Source organism: Arctopsyche grandis, chromosome 8 (genome assembly GCF_051622035.1).
Source record: "Arctopsyche grandis isolate Sample6627 chromosome 8, ASM5162203v2, whole genome shotgun sequence".
NCBI classification, from domain to species: Eukaryota; Metazoa; Arthropoda; class Insecta; order Trichoptera; family Hydropsychidae; genus Arctopsyche; species Arctopsyche grandis.
Window position 1 is genome coordinate 29,543,344 of NC_135362.1, and position 22,258 is coordinate 29,565,601.

Here is a 22,258-nt window from a genome sequence, read left to right on the forward strand (position 1 = left end):
ATCGTTAGTATGATGGACTTTTCGGCTGCCAGATGTTCCGTTATAGAGATTTTAGTGACTTTGGACCAGTAATCACCGAACCATCGTATCGCATGACTAGAAATTGGAATATGACCAGGGCTTTGGAAACAGTTGTTGCAAATTCGAGCGACTCCAATTCCGAAATCGCGTTTATTTTTTTACTTAATAATGTATATGAATATTGAATTACAATTTAAGTAAGAGTGATCCAATGTAGCGAATCTGAGACAGTGTTTCTATTTTTGTCTTTTTCTCATACTTGGTTCAAATTAAGGAGAGGCCTGATATTTAACAGATTTCATATACATATGTACATATTTGTTATAGTCTAAGTGTTCACTCTGGTTGGTTCATGAAAATACTAGTTCAGTTTAAGTGCTAAAACTAAAAAGCTGCATATATTCAAATATACCCCCATCAGGTGTCGCCTGAAACTTTCAGCTCTCAAAACTATTGAGATACTAAAACGCTAAAAGTATTTGAAATGTGAAATCCTATGGAAACCACATAACAACGTTGCTATAATTCCCGTTTTTGCCGATATTAAAAATATTGCATCCCAGGGTAAGTATACATAGAGACAAACGATTGAGAATAGTTTGTGCAAGAACAAACTAGTTCGTTTTTTAAATTGTTCTTTTGTGTACGCTATAACTGGCCAGACTAGTTCGTGTATGAACAAACTAGTATGTTTATAAACGAAAGAAATGTACACTTAGACCGTAACATATAAAAGGTGTCGCATGAAAATTTTAGCTCTCAAAACCTTTGTGATGCTAAAACACCAAATATTTGAATTGGGAAATTATATGGAAACGATATAACAACCTTACTATAATTCCCGTTTTCGTTGATATTAAAAATATTGCAACCTAGCGTAAGTATACATAGAGCATAAGACAAACGATTTAGAATACTTATGCCTGATAGTTTGTGCATGAACAAACCAGTTCGTTTGTCAATTTGTTATTTTGTGTACGCCATAACTGACCAGATTAGTTCGTGTATGAACAAACTAGTATGTTCATGAACGAACGAAATGTATACTTAGACCGTAATATATTAATAAATAAAAAATACAAATTATGGAAAGGTGTCGCATGAAACTTTTAGCTCTCAAAACTATTGAGATACTAAAACACCAAATATTTGAATAGGGAAATGCTATGGAAACCATATAACAACTTTGCCATAATTACCTTTTTCGCTGTTATTAAAAATATTGCATCCCAGGGTAAGTATACATAGAGCATAGGACAAACAATTGAGAATTCTTATGCCTAAAAGTTTGTGCATGAACAAACTAGTTCGTGTGTCAATTAGTTCTTTTTTTGTATACACTATAACTGACCAGATAAGTTCGTGTATGAACAAATTAACTATGAAATGTACACTTGGACTGTAACATATTCATAAATACAAAATACGGAATATCGAAAGAAAGAGAAGCTTAATTAAAAGTTAATGATTTACATCAGCTCACTATATGTAAATAAACATATACCTGTATTATTAAGTACTCCAGAAATATTCAAAAATGAACCTAATGTGAAAAATCGTTTCCAGAGTCTTATTTTTTTAACGAGTCCCAGCCCTGAATATGGCTAAACTACTAATGAGTTGTTTATTTATTTTTTAATACAGGGTTCATTTGTTATTATTTAATAAAAGCTAAACTATCGACAAAATGGTGATTTTTGAACCAGGCATAAAATAAATCACGGCTATGATTATGTACAAATAAGGAAAGGTATTTTAATTAACTTTACACACAAGTATATTCAAAATTGAAATATTTATAGATGATGAATGAATTTATAGTAGAGGAGAGAGTATATTTGAAGCTAAATATTGATGATGAGAACTAATCAATAGCGATATAAAATAATTTAAATGTATTTCCTGCCTCCTTACCATATATATTTTTTTATTTATTATATAACAACTTAAACCCATCAGAAAAGTGATAAAAACATTTGTAATATTTTTATCTTAAATCAAGATAAAATTCATTCTTTTTTATCAATATGATGTTTATTTACTAGATATGTGATTTTTTTTGTGTATACAAAAAGAAAAAAAATATATTCCTATGGTTACTAAATCTCGACAATGTCTAGATATAAAATATGTAAAATCTGTTTTTATATGCAGTACTAATTTTGGGTTAATTATGCATACAACTAAAATTGACTGATGATTGTAAATACGAAATGAACATAATTTCATACAATTTGATATCGAAAATCGCAATCTCTATCAATGTTAATTTGATTGATTACTAAAGTATTTCTATCATAGTCCATAATTACTTATTTTTAAATATAATGTTATAAATATGTCTCAAATGTTGTAATAATATAAAATATCAATGATGTATTTATTTAAACTTATTTTTTCAGACCGTCCATGTCTCAAGGCACCGTTCTCATGCACAGTCGCTTGCAAGAGAAAGACTTCACCGTAGCTACTCCTGAAGAATTCGTTCGCCGATTCAAAGGCACTCGGGTTATAAATAAGGTACATACATACATTTCGTCCATTCGTTTAATATAATGAAACTATGTATGTATAATATATTTTCAATCATTTTCTTTAAGGTGCTCATTGCCAATAATGGAATCGGAGCCGTAAAATGCATGAGATCAATCCGCAGATGGTCGTACGAGATGTTCAAGAATGAAAGGTCCATACGTTTTGTCGTCATGGTATGTTATATTTGTTGCTGGTGAAGCACAGTCATGTAAGATTCTTGTTAATTGTTTATGTGCTTACATTTAATAGGTGACACCTGAAGATTTGAAAGCAAATGCCGAATATATAAAAATGGCCGATCATTATGTGCCTGTGCCCGGAGGGTCTAATAATAACAATTACGCTAACGTTGAATTGATTATTGATATTGCTGTTAGAAATCAAGTGCAGGTATTGTGTTGTTTTTATTTTTCTGTGATACTGTTTGTTATTGTGATGTTTTATGTTTGATTCGATTTGTAGGCTGTATGGGCGGGATGGGGCCACGCTTCGGAGAATCCAAAGCTTCCTGAACTGTTGCACAGAAGTGGTATAACGTTTATAGGACCGCCTGAAAAGGCCATGTGGGCTTTGGGAGATAAAATAGCGTCTTCCATTGTTGCACAAACTGCTGATATTCCGACTTTGCCGTGGAGTGGAAGTGGTATGATTTCAAAAATATTGATTTTTTTTGAGAAAACATTGAGAAGAATACTTTGTATCTTAAAAAAAAATGTTTGTGCATTAAAAATTTGCATTATTTTCGGTGCATTTAACAATCTCGTATTGTGTATCGAATAAAATTTCTTTGGCATTATAAAATGACCGTTAAAAAATATGAAATGATCATTCAAAAAAATAGATTTTAGCATTAGAATAGATACGAAAAGTGGCAACGTTGCAGTCTTCCGCTATTGACAACTGTCAACTGTCGAAAATGTTTAGTTTTGTTTCTCACTAGTGTAATTATTATTAAGTTGTCTTGGCTTCGAAACATGCGCATGTGGACCGATATGAGCGTTGATGAGCTGTTCCGAGCCGCTGAAGACCGATGCGGATATCTTCAAATAATCGACGAGGTAGTCGCCAACGTCCGGATGCAGACAGGGCATTAAGAAGAAGAAGAAGTGAAATTATAATCTCACTAGTGATATGTAATCTTAAATAAATAAAACCAACCTTAACTTAACCTAACCTAACCAAACCATAAATAAATAAAACCTAATCAAACGTTGGTTCGTATTTTGGTATTCGCGACGTTGCCGAAACAGTTCATCTGTCATTTTAATGCACATTTCATCCACTTTTTGAGTAGCAAATATTTTTTTCAATGATCAAAGCAAACTTTATAATGCAATCTGTATCCGTCATTTAAAAATGCACGCAATTTTTTTGTAATGTGCAGAAACTTTTTTTAAATGCTCATTTATTTTATAAAAATTGACGTTTAAATTGTTCCCTTTTATTTAGTATTAAATCATGAATTGTCATTGCAGAATTGAAAGCTCAATATAGCAACAAAAAGATTAAGATCTCTTCGGAACTCTTCGCAAGGGGTTGTGTTCAAACACCGGAACAAGGTCTTCTGGCAGCTCAAAAAATTGGTAATGATTTTGATAAGGAACTATTATTATATACATATATATCATTTCATACTTATATTTTGTATATTTAGGTTTTCCGGTGATGATAAAGGCTTCTGAAGGTGGAGGCGGTAAAGGAATTAGAAAAGTTGATAACCCAGATGATTTCCCTAATCTTTTTAGACAGGTTATTTTCATCCTTAAGTATCATTGAATTATAATTTAAAATTAAAATAAAGTCTAAAATGAAAAATTTTACATATTTAGGTCCAAGCTGAAGTTCCCGGTTCACCGATATTTGTAATGAAATTGGCGAAATGTGCGAGACATTTAGAAGTGCAACTTTTAGCTGATCAATACGGTAAATTCTATGCAAAATTTAACTACTTTCAACTATCATATTGTTCTTTTTATAAAGTCTAATTGTAATTATAGGAAATGCTATATCCTTATTCGGACGTGATTGTTCAATTCAAAGACGGCACCAAAAAATCATTGAAGAAGCACCGGCGACTATCGCAGATCCTGACATATTTGGCGAAATGGAAAGGGTATGTGATAGTCAATATACATATATGTATTACTATAATATACTAGGAATGTTTTTGAATTGAAATTTATTTGTATAATCAATGAAGTCAGCTGTTCGTTTGGCTAAAATGGTCGGATATGTGTCTGCCGGCACCGTGGAGTACTTGTACGATCCGTCTGGTTCTTATTTCTTCCTGGAATTGAATCCGAGGTTGCAAGTTGAACATCCCTGTACTGAAATGATAGCCGATGTGAACCTGCCTGCTGCTCAATTGCAGGTTTGTTTAAATTTTGAATCCACACATGCTAAGTAATTGTGTGCCGTTTTTAAATGTTGTGTTTATTTTTTAGATTGCTATGGGTTTGCCGTTGAATCACATCAAGGATATCAGATTGTTGTACGGTGAATCTCCGTGGAGTATGACTGAAATCAATTTTGACGAACCGAGGCAAAAGCCTTCTCCTTGGGGACACGTTATTGCTGCTAGAATTACTTCGGAAAATCCAGATGAAGGTATTGATTCGGTTTGATATGTATTATTAAGATTGTTTATACGATGTGTAGTTTATTAATTTGATTGTGTTTTTAGGATTCAAACCGTCTTCGGGAACTGTTCAAGAGTTGAATTTCCGCTCGTCCAAAAATGTTTGGGGATATTTTTCGGTCGCCGCTTCAGGTGGCTTGCACGAATTTGCCGATTCTCAATTCGGACATTGTTTCTCTTGGGGAGAAACTAGAGAACAAGCAAGAGAGTATGTTTTATGCTAATTCGTATTGTTTTCAATATAATACAACTGTATTATCTTAAATTATTTTTATAATTCTGACAATTTCTAGGAATTTGGTGATAGCATTGAAAGAACTTTCTATAAGAGGAGATTTTAGGACTACCGTTGAATATCTTATTACCTTATTAGAAACAAAAAGTTTCCAAGAAAATAAAATAGACACTTCTTGGCTGGATGCACTTATTTCTGAAAGGGTGAGTTTGAATGATTTTTCCAAAAAATAGTTCTTGCTTTCAATTTTGGACGAAATTTGAATTTTTATAGAAACATTTGAATGCACTGCCAGTATATATCGGCTTTCACAGAATCGTGAGAAACACTCCTAAGCTAATATGTATATATGTATCTTAGCCAGCAGTATGGCTCGGTGGTTTCGTTTATGTTTAGCACGGAGAGGTTCCCGGGTTCGATCCCATGCTAATCTTTAATACTGTTGGTCAGACTTGGATATTTGTGATTCCAAGTCGGTCGTTTCCTATCCGAGTTTGCCAATTTATCTGATTTATCATTGTTGAAACAGTTCCCCCCCATCAAATTGGCAAAAACCATCCTACACGCTATGTCACAAATATCTGAATTTGATTTATGTACAAGTCTCAATGGACTAATTCAATAAATAATTAAGTGTTAATTTCGTGTTCTTCAGTCTCTCGAAATACTCGAAATACGAAATACTAAAAAATGCATTGCAAAAATGCCTGTTAGACTTTCCTGGTATATATCTATGTAAAAATAAAATATATAAGCTTTTCAAAATGACGTGTTGATTTTTGGAAACCTACATTATTAATAGATAATCATTTGCTAAAATATAAAAGAAATTACTAAATAATCTCTCCTATAAAAAAGTCACATACATACATACATATGAACATATTTCCTAAGTTGTTTCTGGGTAACCTATTGAAGTATTACATTGTGGGGGGGCTTTTATAATGTAAACATTTTTTTTAAATTCTCCATTATTACAAGGAGTCAAATGTCGAAATTTGACTTTCAATGTATTCCACATTTGTTTTGAGATGAACGTGGATAATTTCAGTACAACGTTAAATATCTTCGCGCTTGTTTGTCTGTACATCTCAATAAATCGTAATTTTTCCGTTAGTGTATTCATTATTTTTACTTGTTTTCAAATTAGGCCATTAGTAGTACATATTCAAATATTTAGATATACAATATATAATATTTCTATATATCATTGTAGGTACAATCAGAAAAACCGGATATCATGCTAGGAGTCATCTGTGGCTCGTTGCTCATTGCCGACAAGTCAGTATCAACTGAATTTCAAAACTTCCAATCAGGCTTAGAAAGGTAACAATTTTATTTTCATTTGTTTATATTTAAAAACATTGAAGTAAATTTTTTGCAATTTCATTAGTATTACTATTATTTTTATTGTAGGGGTCAAATTCAGGGTTCAAACATTTTGAACAATGCGATGGATGTTGAATTGATTCATCATGGATTTAAATACAAAGTACAAGCTACCAAAAGTGGACCGAATTCTTATTTCCTCGTTTTGAATGGTTCGTTTAAAGAAATTGAATTTCATCGTCTTACAGATGGAGGTTTGTAATGTTGCTTTTTATTAAAAATATTCATATATAATCGTGCAGAGTATATTATGTTCTTTTTTTTTTGTTATTTGTAGGAATGTTGCTGTCTGTAGATGGGGCGTCGTTTACAACATATATTAAAGAAGAAGTAGACAGATACAGAATCGTGATCGGCAATCAAACGTGCGTGTTCGATAAGGAAAATGATCCATCGTTGGTCCGAAGTCCTTCAGCTGGAAAACTCATCAACGTACTAGTTGAAGATGGTTCTCATGTTAACAAAGGGCAACCTTTCGCTGAAATAGAAGTAATTACTTATATGTTAAAACTTAAATTTCATACGTCTTAAACTAAAACAAAATTATCATGGTAAAAAAAATCATCTTTGATTAGGTGATGAAAATGGTGATGACTCTATCTGCGCAAGAATCCGGTCTCGTATACTTGCAGAAGAGGGCAGGTGCTATTTTGGATGCGGGATCTGTCATAGCTCATTTAGGTACGTTTGTGTGATGTACATATATTTTGAATCATGTCAAAGTATATACATATTATTTTAATTTTAAATGAATATTTGATGCATGTATAGAACTCGATGATCCAAGTCTCGTTACCAAAGCCCAAATTTATAAAGGACAATTCCCACAGTTGGATGCGTCGAGTGCACTCGTTCCTGAAAAACTCAATCATTTACACAACAAATACAGAACTATTTTGGAAAATACTCTAGCAGGTATTTTATTTGATGATTTTCGATGTTGATGGTTATTTTTGTTGTTGTGTATCATTTTATACATGATGGTATTATTTTTTGATTTAAGGTTATTGCCTACCAGATCCGTATAATGCTCCGCGGTTGCGTGAAGTCGTAGAGAGGTTTATGCAATCTTTGCGTGATCCATCTTTACCTTTGCTGGAGTTGCAGGAAGTTATCGCGTCCATCTCTGGTCGTATTCCTATAATCGTAGAGAAAAAGATACGTAAATTGATGGCTTTGTATGAACGGAATATAACTAGTGTGTTGGCCCAATTTCCGAGTCAGCAAATTGCTAGCGTCATAGACAGGTTTGTATGCAGTTCTATGGAATTGGTATGTTTTAGATGGACATATTCTAAAATTGTATTGTTTTTTTTTTCAGTCATGCTGCCACGTTGCAGAAACGTGCCGATCGGGATGTCTTCTTCATGACTACTCAAGGTATAGTCATTTTGGTTCAACGGTATAGGAACGGAATTCGCGGGCGAATGAAGGCTGCCGTGCACGAACTTCTCAAGCAATATTATGCTGTTGAGAGCCAATTTCAATTGGGTTAGTGGTTTTATTTCTTTTTTATTCGATTTTTGTGTATTTTGTTATTTGATTGATTTTTTTTTAGGTCATTATGATAAATGTGTGACTGCACTTAGAGAACAACATAAAGATGATATGATAACTGTGACAAATACCATTTTTTCCCATAGTCAAGTTGCCAAAAAGAATCTATTAGTAAGTGAAATATTATTAAGATTGTATTATATAAATGTTATGTTGTACTATTTAAACATTGTTGTGATTGTAGGTTACGTTGCTGATCGATCATCTGTGGTCCAACGAACCCGGATTAACCGACGAGTTGGCCACGACTTTGAACGAGCTCACGTCATTGAATAGATCTGAACATTCCAGGGTGGCTCTGAGAGCTAGACAGGTAAAATTCGTCTTTGGATTTAATTTGTGATTATTTCATATTAAAAGTGCATTATTTCATATTAAAAGTGATGATTTGTATTAGGTATTGATCGCCGCTCACCAACCCGCTTACGAATTGCGTCACAATCAAATGGAATCCATCTTCCTGTCAGCCGTCGATATGTACGGCCACGATTTTCATCCAGAGAATCTTCAAAAGCTCATTTTATCCGAAACGTCCATATTTGATATTCTTCACGATTTCTTCTACCACTCTAATAAAGCTGTACGTATGATTATACATATTGGAAAATATTCGATTTTTTGTACTGCAGTTTATGTATTTATATTATTTTATTTGTTTTAGGTATGTAATGCCGCTTTAGAAGTGTACGTGAGGAGAGCTTACATATCTTACGATTTAACGTGTCTTCAACATCTCGAACTCAGTGGAGAACTCAGCATAGTGCATTTCCAATTTTTGCTCCCTACGTCGCATCCGAATAGGTTTTTTTTTATTTTTAGATTTGTATAATTATTGTGTTGAGATGATTATTTGATGCTTAAATTGTGACATTTACGTAGAATACAACAAATCCAATCAGAGATGGAACTTTCAAACGGACGCTTGGACGACTATGCAGGTGTTCCCGATCAACCGAAGACGTATCTTCGGACTGGGTGTATGGCAGCTTTCCACTCTTTCAGAGAATTCGAACAGTATGCGGACGAGATTTTAGATCTTTTGGAAGACTTCGCCAGTCCTGCTATGATCAATAGCAAGGTGAATATATATATATATATATATATATATATATATATATATATATATATATATATATATATATATACATATATAAAAATGAATTATTTGAAAACATTTTACATACATATACATGTAGGATCAAGATTAGGGTTCTCAATTGAATATTCGAATATTCGCCTGATTTTCGTCTATGCAAATATTCGAATAATCCATCGAAAATTCGTAAAATATTCATATATACTATGTATTTCGAATGAAATTTGAAAAATACCTAGGAATGAAAATAATTGCACCCTTGAGCAATATGGGTAGTCATTATTTTTTTTAATATGTCCGAGCGACCGTGCCGATAATACCGTTCCAACATTCCATGGTCCTTTTCCGTGCGTCTTTATTTTGTTTCGAAAATTTTGTGTTATCATATCATCATAGTATACATATATAATATCGCTATTCTGTCAGTGTGTCTGTCTGAGATAACGCTTGCCGTACTATAATAGTCGTTTCGATTAGACATACATATGTATATACGAATACAATAACAAAAGAAAAAAACTTCTATAAATACTATTTGCTACCAATGTTTCCTCTTGGCAGAGAATGTACCGCCATCTATTGAAAATTTATTTAATTAATTAATTAATTTTTTTATTGGTTTACATTACCTTTTTTTCATATTAAACAATTAAATATAAATATTAAATGTAATATATAATTTCGAAAGAGACTTTGTATGTACATATGTAAGTTTTGGTTCATAGAATCCGAGAATCCGATAAATTTAGTAAAATGTTTACTATTAGATTAGCCATGTTTAACCCTTTGGCTGCTACGAGGTTTTTCAATGTCCAAGCGAAAAATGCTAACATTTGTAATTATTTTGAAAAAAAATAAATATAATATTTTTTTTTACATACTTACTTCGCCGAACACTCGTAATTTTTATAATACTTTATATACATTTTTAAGAAGCAGTCGTGAACTCGTGCTCTCTCTTTCTGTCTTGCTTTTACATGCGTGCGTGCGAAAGAGATACCTACATATATACACTAAATAAGTTTTGACGATTGTTTTCCGAGGCTTTATTCTTTTCAATAATCTATTTTTAGATATCGATGTATCCTTACAACATGCGATATATTCGAAACAGGTAGCGGTCTCTCTCTCTTTCTTTCTTGGTTTTAATTGTGTACGTATGAGCGAGACACACAAGGATGCGAAGTTTCTAATAATTAAATAATTTTTCAACATGTATCATAAACATTTTGTATGCATTTCAGTTGCATTTGATTGATTGCATGAATTCGTGACGTCTCGTGACCTATATAATTGAAAGCGGATTTCTATTGTTTTTTGCCATTTATTTTAACTCTGCAAAATGATATCGGACAGTGAAAGTGATGAAAGCGAAATAATAGCTCCTCGCCGAGGAACTCGACAAATCAGCAGCTCTACTGATTCTGAAAATGAATTTATCGATAATAATCAATTCCCAAGTAATAACTCCTTATATGACATTGACAACGAACCCGAAATTTACTTTGATGATGAACCCGAAATTGAAGAGCTTTTATTTAAAAAATTGATAAATATTTATAAAGCTTGATTGAAAAATAAATATAAATACGTATATAAAAAAAATGTTTCGTGCCACTGATGCGCTGGTGGCTCAAAGAAAGTATTGAAATACGACAATTAATGACGTCAACAACGATCGTCGTAGCAATCTTCGCCGATTTCAAAACAACGATTTATCGTTGTTGTAGCAGTCAAAGGGTTAAGCGGTTTATATTACAAATACCGAGCTAATCCGGGTAAAACCTAACTAGTTAACTATTTTTTTAAAGGTATTTGAAAAAAATTCGACCGCGTGCGGATCGAACTGACACATTTTTTTTAATTTCTTTTTATTTAATAACTTAATATGCCAACACCCATGCGATGATATGTCATCGGGTACAACACTAGTTTACTAATAATAGTTGACCGACAAACAGTCGTAAATGCCTTGAAAGCTCGAAAGAAGAAGTCAATTTGTTGATTTTACACCAATTGTTTAAATAAATCAATACTGGCGAAAGTCGAAAAAAAATACGAATATTTGAATACTCCTTCAATTTTTATTCGATATTTGAATATTAAAAAAAACTCCGAATAATTGAGAACCCTTATCAGGATGCAAGGATGTACGCCAAATGATGACACTTGCCAAATGGCAAATGCTAGGTTGTACTAGGCTATAATGCAAGTGCTAGGCTATATACGGTCACATGCTAGGTTGCAAAACAAACACTCCGCCCATACACACTATGCATGTTCGCTAACTGCTCACTTTACACATTCAAAACATCTTTCCTAAAGACGGATATTGTTTTTGCATTGTAGGATCTTCAAGCTTTACAAGACGGGATGTCGGAAGGTAGAGACAGTACTAGCATAAACGTAAGCATGGCTGAATATGGTCGTCAGATTACGGTTGAAGTTGATTCCGAGGTAAATATTAATATGATATATAAATTTTATTTTGAATATTTCGTTCAAATTATATTGATTTTTAATTATATTTTAGCCGAAAGAACCTATTCATATATTGTGTGTCGCCGTACACGATCAAGGCGATATGGATGACAGCGAAATGAGTAAAATGTTTGAAGATTTCTGTCAAGTGCAGAACGACGAGTTGTTCAGACGGGGTATAAGAAGAATCACGTTTGCCGCTCTCAAAAAGTGAGATTTTAATTAAATGCTCTCCGTTTGTCAATTTTTCTGTGGGATTGTTTTTATTGATGTTATATTTCTTTTAGGCGACAGTTCCCCAAATTTTTCACGTACCGCTCCAGGGATTTCTACTCCGAAGATCGTATTTATCGGCACTTGGAGCCGGCGTGTGCTTTCCAGTTGGAGCTCGGTAGAATGCGAACTTACGATCTAGAAGCACTTCCGACCTCAAATCAAAAAATGCATTTATATCTCGGCAGAGCTAAAGTGAGTCGAGTCCTCATTTCATATAATACTGAAATGGCTTTATAATGAAGTTTTATTTATATTATTATTTTATTTTAGGTTGCTAAAGGACAGGAAGTTACCGATTACAGATTTTTCATTAGATCTATCATTAGACATTCGGATTTGATTACCAAAGAAGCTTCGTTTGAATATCTTCAAAATGAAGGCGAACGGTATGTTAATTTACATCGTGTATGTTTTTATATGTATAAAAATTGAATTATTTTATATACATTTTTTATTTGTAGAGTACTACTTGAAGCGATGGATGAATTAGAGGTAGCATTTTCTCATCCGCACTCCAAACGAACGGATTGCAATCACATATTCTTGAATTTCGGGCCAACTGTTATAATGGATCCTACTAAAGTACTATTTTTTTATACTTTTGTATATATGTATATAAGTTTTCTTCAACGTTTTTATTTTATATTGTATTTTATTTCAGATTGAAGAATCGGTGACGAGGATGGTCATACGTTACGGTCCTCGCTTGTGGAAGTTGCGTGTCCTTCAAGCCGAATTGAGGATGACGATTCGTGTATCTCCCACGGCTCCTACGCAAAACATTCGTTTATGCTTAGCAAATGATTCTGGATATTTCTTGGATATTTGTTTGTATACTGAAGTTACCGATCCCGTCACTGGACTTGTAAGAATATTATATATGTATATTGATTAATTGATTTACATTATTTTTTTTAACGAATCGTTAAATTTCAGATTATGTTCCAAGCTTACGGTTCACGTCAAGGACCGATGCACGGACTACCAATTTCCACAGCGTACGTTACTAAAGACTACTTGCAACAGAAACGTTTTACGGTTGGTTCATTTGTAAAATATATTATTATAGATATATTGAAAATGTGTATTTAATTATATTTTCATACATTTATCAGGCTCAACAATCAGGCACTACTTATGTATATGATGTGCCGGCCATGTTCAGACAGATGGTAGAGCGTCAATGGAAAGAATACCGTGCAGAAAGGCCGGATATCAATATTGCAATTCCAGAAGTTCTCGTAGATTTCGTTGAGCTTGTATTAGAAGGCGACCGACTCGTCGAACAAAAGAGGCTACCTGGACAGAATAATGTAAATAAATTGCTGTATTATATCTTTCATCAAGTTTTGATTTGTTTATCAATACAATTATTGTTTAGGTCGGCATGGTTGCTTGGTATATGACATTACACACTCCCGAATATCCTGCCGGACGACACTTAGTTCTCATAGCTAACGATATCACATGCTTCATCGGCTCGTTCAGTATCAAAGAAGATGAACTGTTTTGTGCCGCGTCAGAGTATGCACGAGAGTTGAAAATACCCAGGGTAAATTACATATACAAAGTTTTCATTTTAGAAATTATAATGTTGATTGTGTGGTATTTTTTTTTTATATTCGAACGAAATTTCAGTTGTATTTGTCGGTGAATAGTGGAGCGAGAATCGGCCTGGCCGAAGAAGTGAAAGCATCGTTCCGTATCGCGTGGGAAGATTCGAACGCTCCAGATCGAGGCTTCCGTTACCTGTATCTCACAGCTGACGACTATTCTAGGTTGGCTCCGCTCGGATCCATCAGAGCTGTGCTCATCGAAGATGAGGGAGAAGCTCGTTATAAAATCACCGATATTATAGGTATTGTAAATCATGATGTTGGATGCTAAAATATTTCAGACGAAACATGTTCAAAACGTATGCACATATACATATATCACTAATAAACTCATCTCTTTAGCATGGATGTAACGGTATCATTTGATCCTAATATGTTATTGGCAATCGGTCGAAAAATCCTCTCTTGAAGGCCACGAGTAATAGATGGGAGAATTTTATTTTTTGTTATTTATATATCTTTAGTGTCACTTCATGGCATTGGATAGCGTCCTTTGCTTCTTTTTCCTGGAACTCTTCCCATAACTACTAATTTTTCCATGGTTTTTGGTCCTCTCCAGATATTGTGCCCAAAACATTGCATAATACGACTTAATCAAACTGAAGAGAGTATGATATTCGGTTCACGATATCCTCAATAGTCTTATGTAGCTCCAAGTCTCAAATAAGCCATTTTTTTCCTTTCTCTCCTTGATGATCCATGTTTTCACATCCGGTGGCCGTCAGTGCATCGAACGTACATATATCCGAATATGTTTGCGCTAGAAGGAGACAAATATAACTTGTATTTACAATTCAACTCAGCGGTTCTACAAGTGTGTGTATATTTTAAAATGTGAATTGTTTTTCTTGTTTTGCTTGAAATTGCGAGTCATTTATAGATAGACACGATATCGAAGAGATGTTAAACATTATAGTATCAGTAGGTATACGCCAATATATATTACGCCAATCAGTAGGTATATATTATATATACCTACTGACTGCCCATCTTTTCGATATTTCGAATTCGTTCTAGTCGGTTCGGTGATTATTAGTCACAAAACGCTCGCCCAATAGTCACTAAAATCTCTATAACGGAACATCTGGCAGCCGAAAAGTCCATCATACTAACGATAACTCGAGTGCCAAATATTCCGTATTCGCGATTTTCATGGCAAAAGTTGTCTTTTGTGCAAAAATCGTAATGTGACTAATAATCCAATTACCATTCTAGTCACGTTCGATGCAGTGACCCAGACCCATATATAAAAAAAAATGGATGGGATGTAAATTTGGACAAGTATGGAGATTTCAAAAAAACACATCAGAATACCAGGAGTATACGTTATGTGGCGTGACGACCGATCATGTCGAGAAGACGCGGGGAAGTGGGGACTTGAGCGCCTGACATGTGCTCCTGATATAGAGCGCCTGATTTGGAATGGGTGACGTCAGCGTCAGATGCGCCGATGCATGCACAGAAGCGTACACACATCCACAAAGCCATACACACACGTTCATTCATCATTCCGAACGGGTGAACGGTTGGATCTTTTACTAACATATAACTTTATTTTAGTTCATGTATCAATTCCTTTCCAAAATCATTCGTTGAAATCAACGGGCACAACACTAGTGCAATCTAATATATATATATATATAATTTCGAAAGAGACTTTGTATGCAACTATTGTTGGTTCATAGAAAAACAAATGAATACTCAAATAAATTTAATAAAATGTTTACTATATTAGATTGGTCATGTTTAAGCGGTTTATATTACAAATACCGAGCGAAGCCGAGTAAAAACACTAGTATATTATATTTTATTGTAAATTCTAGGTAAGGAAGACGGTCTCGGCGTTGAAAATCTCAGACATGCCGGTATGATTGCCGGTGAGACTGCAAAGTCTTACGAAGAAATAATCACCATTTCTATGGTATCGTGTCGAGCCATCGGTATAGGTTCTTATTTAGTGAGGTGAGTTGAAAAGTTTTAATTTCCCTACATATTTTTTAAATAATTTGCGAAATATTTTATATTTAAATTTGTTCAATATACACAAATAGGTTGGGTCAACGTGTCATTCAGATAGAAAACTCTCACATTATCCTCACAGGCTACATGGCACTGAACAAATTACTCGGACGCGAAGTATACGCGTCCAACAATCAATTAGGCGGCGTTCAAATCATGCACAACAACGGAATCGCGCACAAAACTGAACCTGTTGATCTTGACGGCATCTATAGAATGGTGAAATGGTTGAGCTACATGCCCAAGGTGATGATCGAGCGATTTGTATAGTGTCGTCATTGAATATTTGATTGGATTGTGATGATTATTATGATTTTTTGCAGGATAAAATGAGTCCCGTTCCGATAATCGTACCCTCGGATCCCATCGATAGGGATATTGGATTTATGCCGACGCGCGCTCCGTACGATCCGAGATGGATGTTGGAAGGTCGCGAAGGTCCCGGCGATGGCTCGTGGCAGACGGGATTCTTCGATAAGGACTCTTGGGATGAAATCATGAGACCGTGGGCGCAAACTGTCGTCACAGGTTCGTATTCAATTTATTATACTGATGTCTTTTGGGAATTGAATTGTATTTAAGTTTGTTGTTTTTGAATTTTCAGGAAGGGCTCGCTTGGGTGGTATTCCAGTCGGTGTAATCGCCGTCGAGACCAGAACGGTTGAAGTGACGCTTCCTGCCGATCCCGCCAATCCTGATTCTGAAGCTAAGACGATATCGCAAGCCGGACAGGTTTGAATGTTATATTATTCGTGTGTTGGGTCAAATGAAACCTTTGTTGACGGTTTTATTAATCTATTTTTATTGTTTATGCATAGGTTTGGTTCCCGGATTCAGCGTACAAAACTGCACAAGTTATCAATGACTTTTCGAAGGAAGAGTTGCCCATTATTATATTCGCTAATTGGAGAGGTTTCAGTGGAGGCATGAAAGATATGTACGAGCAGGTGATGAAATTCGGAGCTGAGATTGTGTTTGCTCTGCGTCGCATCACTGGTCCCGTACTCGTGTACATTCCTCCGGGTGGTGAGCTCCGTGGAGGTGCTTGGGCTGTCGTAGATCCCACCATCAATCCTCGATACATGGAAATGTATGCCGATCCTGAATCTAGGTATGCTCCAGATGAAAGTTTTATCCACTTTTTAAGTCGTTGCCCGTTTGTTAGCTTACCGATTTTGTTTTTATAGGGGCGGTGTTTTGGAGGCTGAAGGTTTAGTCGAAGTTAAGTATAAGAAAAAGGATCTTTTGAAAACGATGCATAGATTGGACGATGTTTTGATTGAGCTCGATAAGAAATTTGCTTCGGTTAAAGAACAACTCGCACAATTTTCTACCAAAGACGGGGTTATTAAAGAGGACCCAAGTGATAGCAAAAGTTAGTACATTTTCATATTCTATTGAATGATTTGTATTTATGATGTTATTAATTATTCTTTTTGCATTTCAGATGGTAAATTAACAGAACTTAAATCTGAATTGGCTACTATTGAGAAGAATATTAGCGAAAGGGAGAAGAATTTAATGCCAATTTATCATCAGGTATTTATTACAAATGTTCTTAACATATATTGACTAACTTTTCAAATACTTTAAATGAAATGAAGTTTCAAAAAAATACTGATGCGTCAAAATATATTTTCAAAACTTTTAATGCCGACTACTTACTACTGCAATTTAGCTAGTTTAGATATTTTTTACATACATATATGTATACACCAGGAAGGCCTAACAGGTAAAGCCTTCGTGGCCAGTTACAAACATCGATTTACAATTTTTAGAATAATTTTAACAAAACATCATAGACATCTATGGATAATTTTTTGTTGGAAGCGTTTCAATGAAAATCGGATAAATTGGAAACGATCGACTTGGAGTCACAAATCCAGTGGGATTTTAACCCGTGACCGCTCTGTTCAAAGCATTATATAATAACCACTAGTCTATTCTTCTGGTTAATGTAATCCAAGAGTTTTTTATTATAGTTTAATTGCATTGAATATTTTATTATAGTTTAATTGCGTTGAAAAATCTGTCTCGGATTTGACTATTTATGATTTATTATTTTTTGTTCTAGTCTGCAGTTTACTTTGCGGAATTGCATGATACTCCTGAAAGGATGCTTGAAAAAGGAGTTATATCTGTAAGTGGAATCTAATAAATTGTCTTATATGAATAGAAAAAATTATAAGCAATTAATAAAAAATTTTATGTTAGGAAATCATTCCATGGAGAAAATCTAGGACTATTTTGTATTGGCGATTAAGACGTCTTTTACTTCAACACCAAGCTGCTGGACGACTGTTAGCCGTCAGACCAGATTTGGGTGAAGGTCAAACCTCTGTTATGATGAGGAGGTGGTTTGCCGAGGACAGAGGAACTACTGAGGTATATTACGATATTTATATGACTGTTGCATTAATTAAATATCATTATATTTGATATTAATAAGTGTTTTATTTGAATTAGGCTTACCAATGGGAGAATTCAAATCAAGCCGTGTGCGAATGGTTAGAACAACAGATGTCCGATTCGAATTCAGTCATGCATCAGAACATCAATGCTGTAAGGAAGGATACTCAAGTTAATTTGATAAAAGAAAGTTTAGAGGTGAGTGTTTTTGAAATATACATATATACTATTATGCTCAGAGAAATGTTATAATAATAGAAACGCCATTACGAGTAAATAATTTGTTTCAATATATGATGTACATCTCCATAACTACGCTAAAACGCACGGAATAAAATCAGGGTCATCACATATTCACTACCGAAATTAAAGTTTTATTTTGATATGGATTTATTTACAATTTGACCGCTCGAGTTGGTACGTTTAGATAAAAAAAAAATATTTAAATAAAAAAACTGGTCAAATAAACGCAACATAACACAGAGAAAAAATCCGTAAAAAAATATATATTTGACTTTTAAAATTCGCTAGACGATTAATTATAAGTATTTTAAAACAATAAAAAATCACAATCAATAGAAAAAACATCTGACTATTGATTCCAATACTTACTTTGAGCACAACAATACTAGATTTTGAGTTAAAGACCGCAAAAAACTGTAAAAATCGCGCATTTTTTTAAACGCTCATATCTCAAACGATCACTAACCAACAAAAATCATTATCATATTCAAACTTGGTAAAGATTGGTTAGTCTCCGCTCTGGTAACTCAAAAACGTGATTTTTTGTTGCTCAGTGTAATTGGTTATTAATATAATTGAGTATTCGACGCCACCAAGAGAAATGTTTTCACATTTATTTAAAAATATTTTTTACATTTCTCTGGTGCCACCCCTGAAAGTTTATGTAGAATGCGGGCGATCACCATGACACTTTTAAAAACTGTCAAACTATGATGTTAATTGAATAATATGTTACTTAAATGATCAATTTACCTATAAAAATGTATCCCATGTTGTTTATTGTGTGTTTTTGAATGCATTGTGCAATTTTTAACGATGCACTCGCCCATTGCTCTTGCCCAGAGAAGTTTTTATCGGACATACGTCGACCACCAAGCATCAAATACGACTGATACTAAAATTATTTAGGATTGTCTGTGGACAATCGACAACACTTGACAACAATATAACGCCTAAAGCCACTTCTATTATTATAACATTTCTCTGATTATGCTGTACTATTATGGTGTTAATTTTGTTCAAATTATCCGTAGAAATGTCCCGAAGCTGCGATGGATGCTGTCGTAGAGCTATGTCGAAGATTGACGCCGTCCCAACGAGCCGAAGTCATCAGAACTCTGACGCAAGTGGAATTAGAAGAAAAACAGACACAATAATGGCCTAGCAGAACTATTATACTAACACATTTCCATAATATATGTAATTACGTCGTATCATTTTTTTTTTTTTAATTTAGTTCCGTATGGTGTAAAGGCTGTGAAATAGAATTTAAAATAGTTGTTTCATTTTTTTTTACATTATTTTCCGTTGGAAATTGAATTTCGTCAATTTTATATCAATGATTACAATTTTTTTTATATGAAACTTAATGATGACTAAGTAATACATACCTTTTTTTATTTAAATTAAAATTAAAACGCATTTGTGTTCAATTGTTTTGTTTATTTTCGAGGCAATGTTGACTTTTTAAATGAAAATTTACTAATGCTTCCTGATTTAGAAAAAAAATATGCTCTTGTTATGTTTTAAGTATTTTTTATTATGAAGTTTTCTAAAGTAGTAATAAATAGATGAAATTTTAAAAAAAGTATCAAAAATGATTTTTTATAAAATGTAAATACTGTTCGTAGTATGTATTAAAAAAGGTAGATGACGCACGAATGATTCTGAATGTTGCAACTGATCATTAGATCGATTTTTACAAGCGTCATCTTCATATGTATAATTTCACAAGCGAATGTTGGCGTATTTATATTTTTGTGGCTTAGATTTGCTTATAAAATATTTATTAGACATTATAGATTCATAAGGAAGAAAAAAAATGGCAATCGAGCGAGATAATACATATGTATGTGAGGACATTTATTTTTTTTGTATATTCGATACATTTATTTTTTAAATAAATATTTAAAAAAAAAATCTGTTGACCAAAAGTATATTTTAGAACTGCATATACATACATATATCAGAATGCATTGTATTTTCTTAAAAGATATTATTTGATGAGATCAGAGATTTGACTACTTTTAGATTTTGTTAGATTTAATGCATCAAATACATGTGTTGATTGTATTGAAAATCAATGGGGGGGGATTTAATTTAAATGACAAATGAAAATGTCACAACTCTTGTTGTTTTTTTTTTAGTGAAAAAAAATGCATAAATGTAGTTAATAATTGCAAAAAAAAAAATACTAGTAAAAATTGAACGAAAAAGAACATTTTTTGTTGTTTTTTTTTTTTAATATGGAACGAAAGTGTAAATATTAAAGTTTTCATATGTATTTTTATGAAAAAGGAATATGCATGTGATATGACTTCTCAAAGTGGGCTTTGCTTATGGTGCATTTGAATGTTGTACAATTGATGTGTATATTGTTAAATATATATTTATTTAATTAATATGTGTTTTACTATTTTTGTTCCTAATTTGTTCATACGAAAGACCAACATTCTAAATTTTGGACAATTTATCATGATGTGAAATCAACAATGATAAACATATACATATGTAATATAATTAAATTATATGTATGTATGTACAGTTGTATCAATTTCCAAATCCAAGATCGAACAGTTTGTATTATTTGAAGAGGATCCAACTAAAACAGTGCTCTCCAAACTTCTCCCACTCCACTCCACTGAAATTCAATACAAAACCCGGAATTGACGTTTTCTTCCTAGCTTATGTATGTATCAGTGGCGTGCGGTGACTTTTCAACCAGAGGATGCCGTCCAAAACACGATCAGTTTATTTTTTACAAACCTTCTTTACGTATCACTTACGATTACAATTCAGGAAAAAAATTGCCTCTTGTCCGATCGTTTTCATACTTTGCCATATTGCTCATTTTGGTCATCAATATAAGGAAATGGATCCTCCGCCATTACGATACAGATAAAATATCGTTTAAGACGCGTTTGAAGTTTGCAAATTTGATATCTGGGTGACATCTATGTAGTCTTTAGTTTGATACATAGATGGCGGTAGTAAAACAAAATTATTGGTATTTTTATTCAAAATAATAATTACTAATCTCTTCTTACTTTCACCTACGATTTGTAGTCAGAAGAAATTTGGGTTCTTATCCGATCGTTTTCAAACTTTGCCATTTTTTAAATTTTATTTTATTCTTCCAAACATTGTCATATTTATATTTATTAAAATGTCTTTGATATGTTTTCGTTTTTGAAAACATATTCAATATTGATGTGGGTTTTGGGCCTCTTAACAATAATCTCTTTTTCATTATATGGCAGAAAAGCAAATTTCCTTTTTAGTATATTTTTAATTAAACAATTGCAATTATTATTAAATATAAGCCCACTTGCATTGTTACTTTGGCTATGTATATTTAGGGCCATAATAAATAGTAATTTACAGTAAAATAATAAGGATGCGTGTAATAAGAAAGATGAAGCGTCAATTTGGCACAACGCGTGCCCGTTTTGATTCATATTTAGATGAATTTGTATATTCCATTCGCAATATGTGGAATATTTCCGTACGCTGCCCCACCGTACAAAATTACATGCGAACCAGGCATTATATTTCGGAGTATTTCATCAGGTAAAAGTTGAGTTAATTCACGGCACGGCAATACTCGAGTACTCGCACAAAGCAGCCAATCACAGCAAGGAGTGGGTTTGCTTTTACCCCAATTTACCCGACTTTTACCCCATCTTCTTCATTGTTGTTAAAATGTAATTAATGCTCACAATCTAAATACCAAGCCACAATCT

The 22,258-nt window shown here is 33.3% G+C and overlaps 1 protein-coding gene across 1 annotated transcript in view; it reads left to right on the forward strand.

Moving 5' to 3' along the window:
- Positions 1–20,915, forward strand: part of ACC (acetyl-CoA carboxylase) — a 53,577-nt gene extending 32,662 nt beyond the window's left edge. Inside the window, exons 6-50 of the mRNA XM_077436956.1 lie at positions 2,424–2,541; positions 2,622–2,729; positions 2,806–2,946; positions 3,019–3,199; positions 4,032–4,139; positions 4,211–4,305; positions 4,386–4,479; positions 4,554–4,669; positions 4,757–4,927; positions 5,001–5,163; positions 5,240–5,402; positions 5,488–5,632; positions 6,646–6,755; positions 6,846–7,012; positions 7,096–7,307; positions 7,394–7,499; positions 7,590–7,733; positions 7,822–8,065; positions 8,140–8,309; positions 8,377–8,486; positions 8,560–8,688; positions 8,773–8,955; positions 9,037–9,176; positions 9,255–9,453; positions 11,821–11,928; positions 12,005–12,162; positions 12,240–12,420; positions 12,499–12,614; positions 12,690–12,810; positions 12,890–13,093; positions 13,165–13,266; positions 13,344–13,541; positions 13,610–13,780; positions 13,867–14,086; positions 15,668–15,806; positions 15,896–16,109; positions 16,187–16,391; positions 16,468–16,595; positions 16,682–16,974; positions 17,051–17,238; positions 17,311–17,402; positions 17,938–18,003; positions 18,078–18,248; positions 18,330–18,470; positions 19,550–20,915. Of these exons, the coding sequence (XP_077293082.1) occupies positions 2,424–2,541; positions 2,622–2,729; positions 2,806–2,946; positions 3,019–3,199; positions 4,032–4,139; positions 4,211–4,305; positions 4,386–4,479; positions 4,554–4,669; positions 4,757–4,927; positions 5,001–5,163; positions 5,240–5,402; positions 5,488–5,632; positions 6,646–6,755; positions 6,846–7,012; positions 7,096–7,307; positions 7,394–7,499; positions 7,590–7,733; positions 7,822–8,065; positions 8,140–8,309; positions 8,377–8,486; positions 8,560–8,688; positions 8,773–8,955; positions 9,037–9,176; positions 9,255–9,453; positions 11,821–11,928; positions 12,005–12,162; positions 12,240–12,420; positions 12,499–12,614; positions 12,690–12,810; positions 12,890–13,093; positions 13,165–13,266; positions 13,344–13,541; positions 13,610–13,780; positions 13,867–14,086; positions 15,668–15,806; positions 15,896–16,109; positions 16,187–16,391; positions 16,468–16,595; positions 16,682–16,974; positions 17,051–17,238; positions 17,311–17,402; positions 17,938–18,003; positions 18,078–18,248; positions 18,330–18,470; positions 19,550–19,672 (6,856 nt within the window). The 3' untranslated portion in view covers positions 19,673–20,915. The remainder of the gene's footprint in view (positions 1–2,423; positions 2,542–2,621; positions 2,730–2,805; positions 2,947–3,018; positions 3,200–4,031; positions 4,140–4,210; positions 4,306–4,385; positions 4,480–4,553; positions 4,670–4,756; positions 4,928–5,000; positions 5,164–5,239; positions 5,403–5,487; positions 5,633–6,645; positions 6,756–6,845; positions 7,013–7,095; positions 7,308–7,393; positions 7,500–7,589; positions 7,734–7,821; positions 8,066–8,139; positions 8,310–8,376; positions 8,487–8,559; positions 8,689–8,772; positions 8,956–9,036; positions 9,177–9,254; positions 9,454–11,820; positions 11,929–12,004; positions 12,163–12,239; positions 12,421–12,498; positions 12,615–12,689; positions 12,811–12,889; positions 13,094–13,164; positions 13,267–13,343; positions 13,542–13,609; positions 13,781–13,866; positions 14,087–15,667; positions 15,807–15,895; positions 16,110–16,186; positions 16,392–16,467; positions 16,596–16,681; positions 16,975–17,050; positions 17,239–17,310; positions 17,403–17,937; positions 18,004–18,077; positions 18,249–18,329; positions 18,471–19,549) is intronic.
- The last annotated feature ends 1,343 nt before the right edge of the window (positions 20,916–22,258 follow it).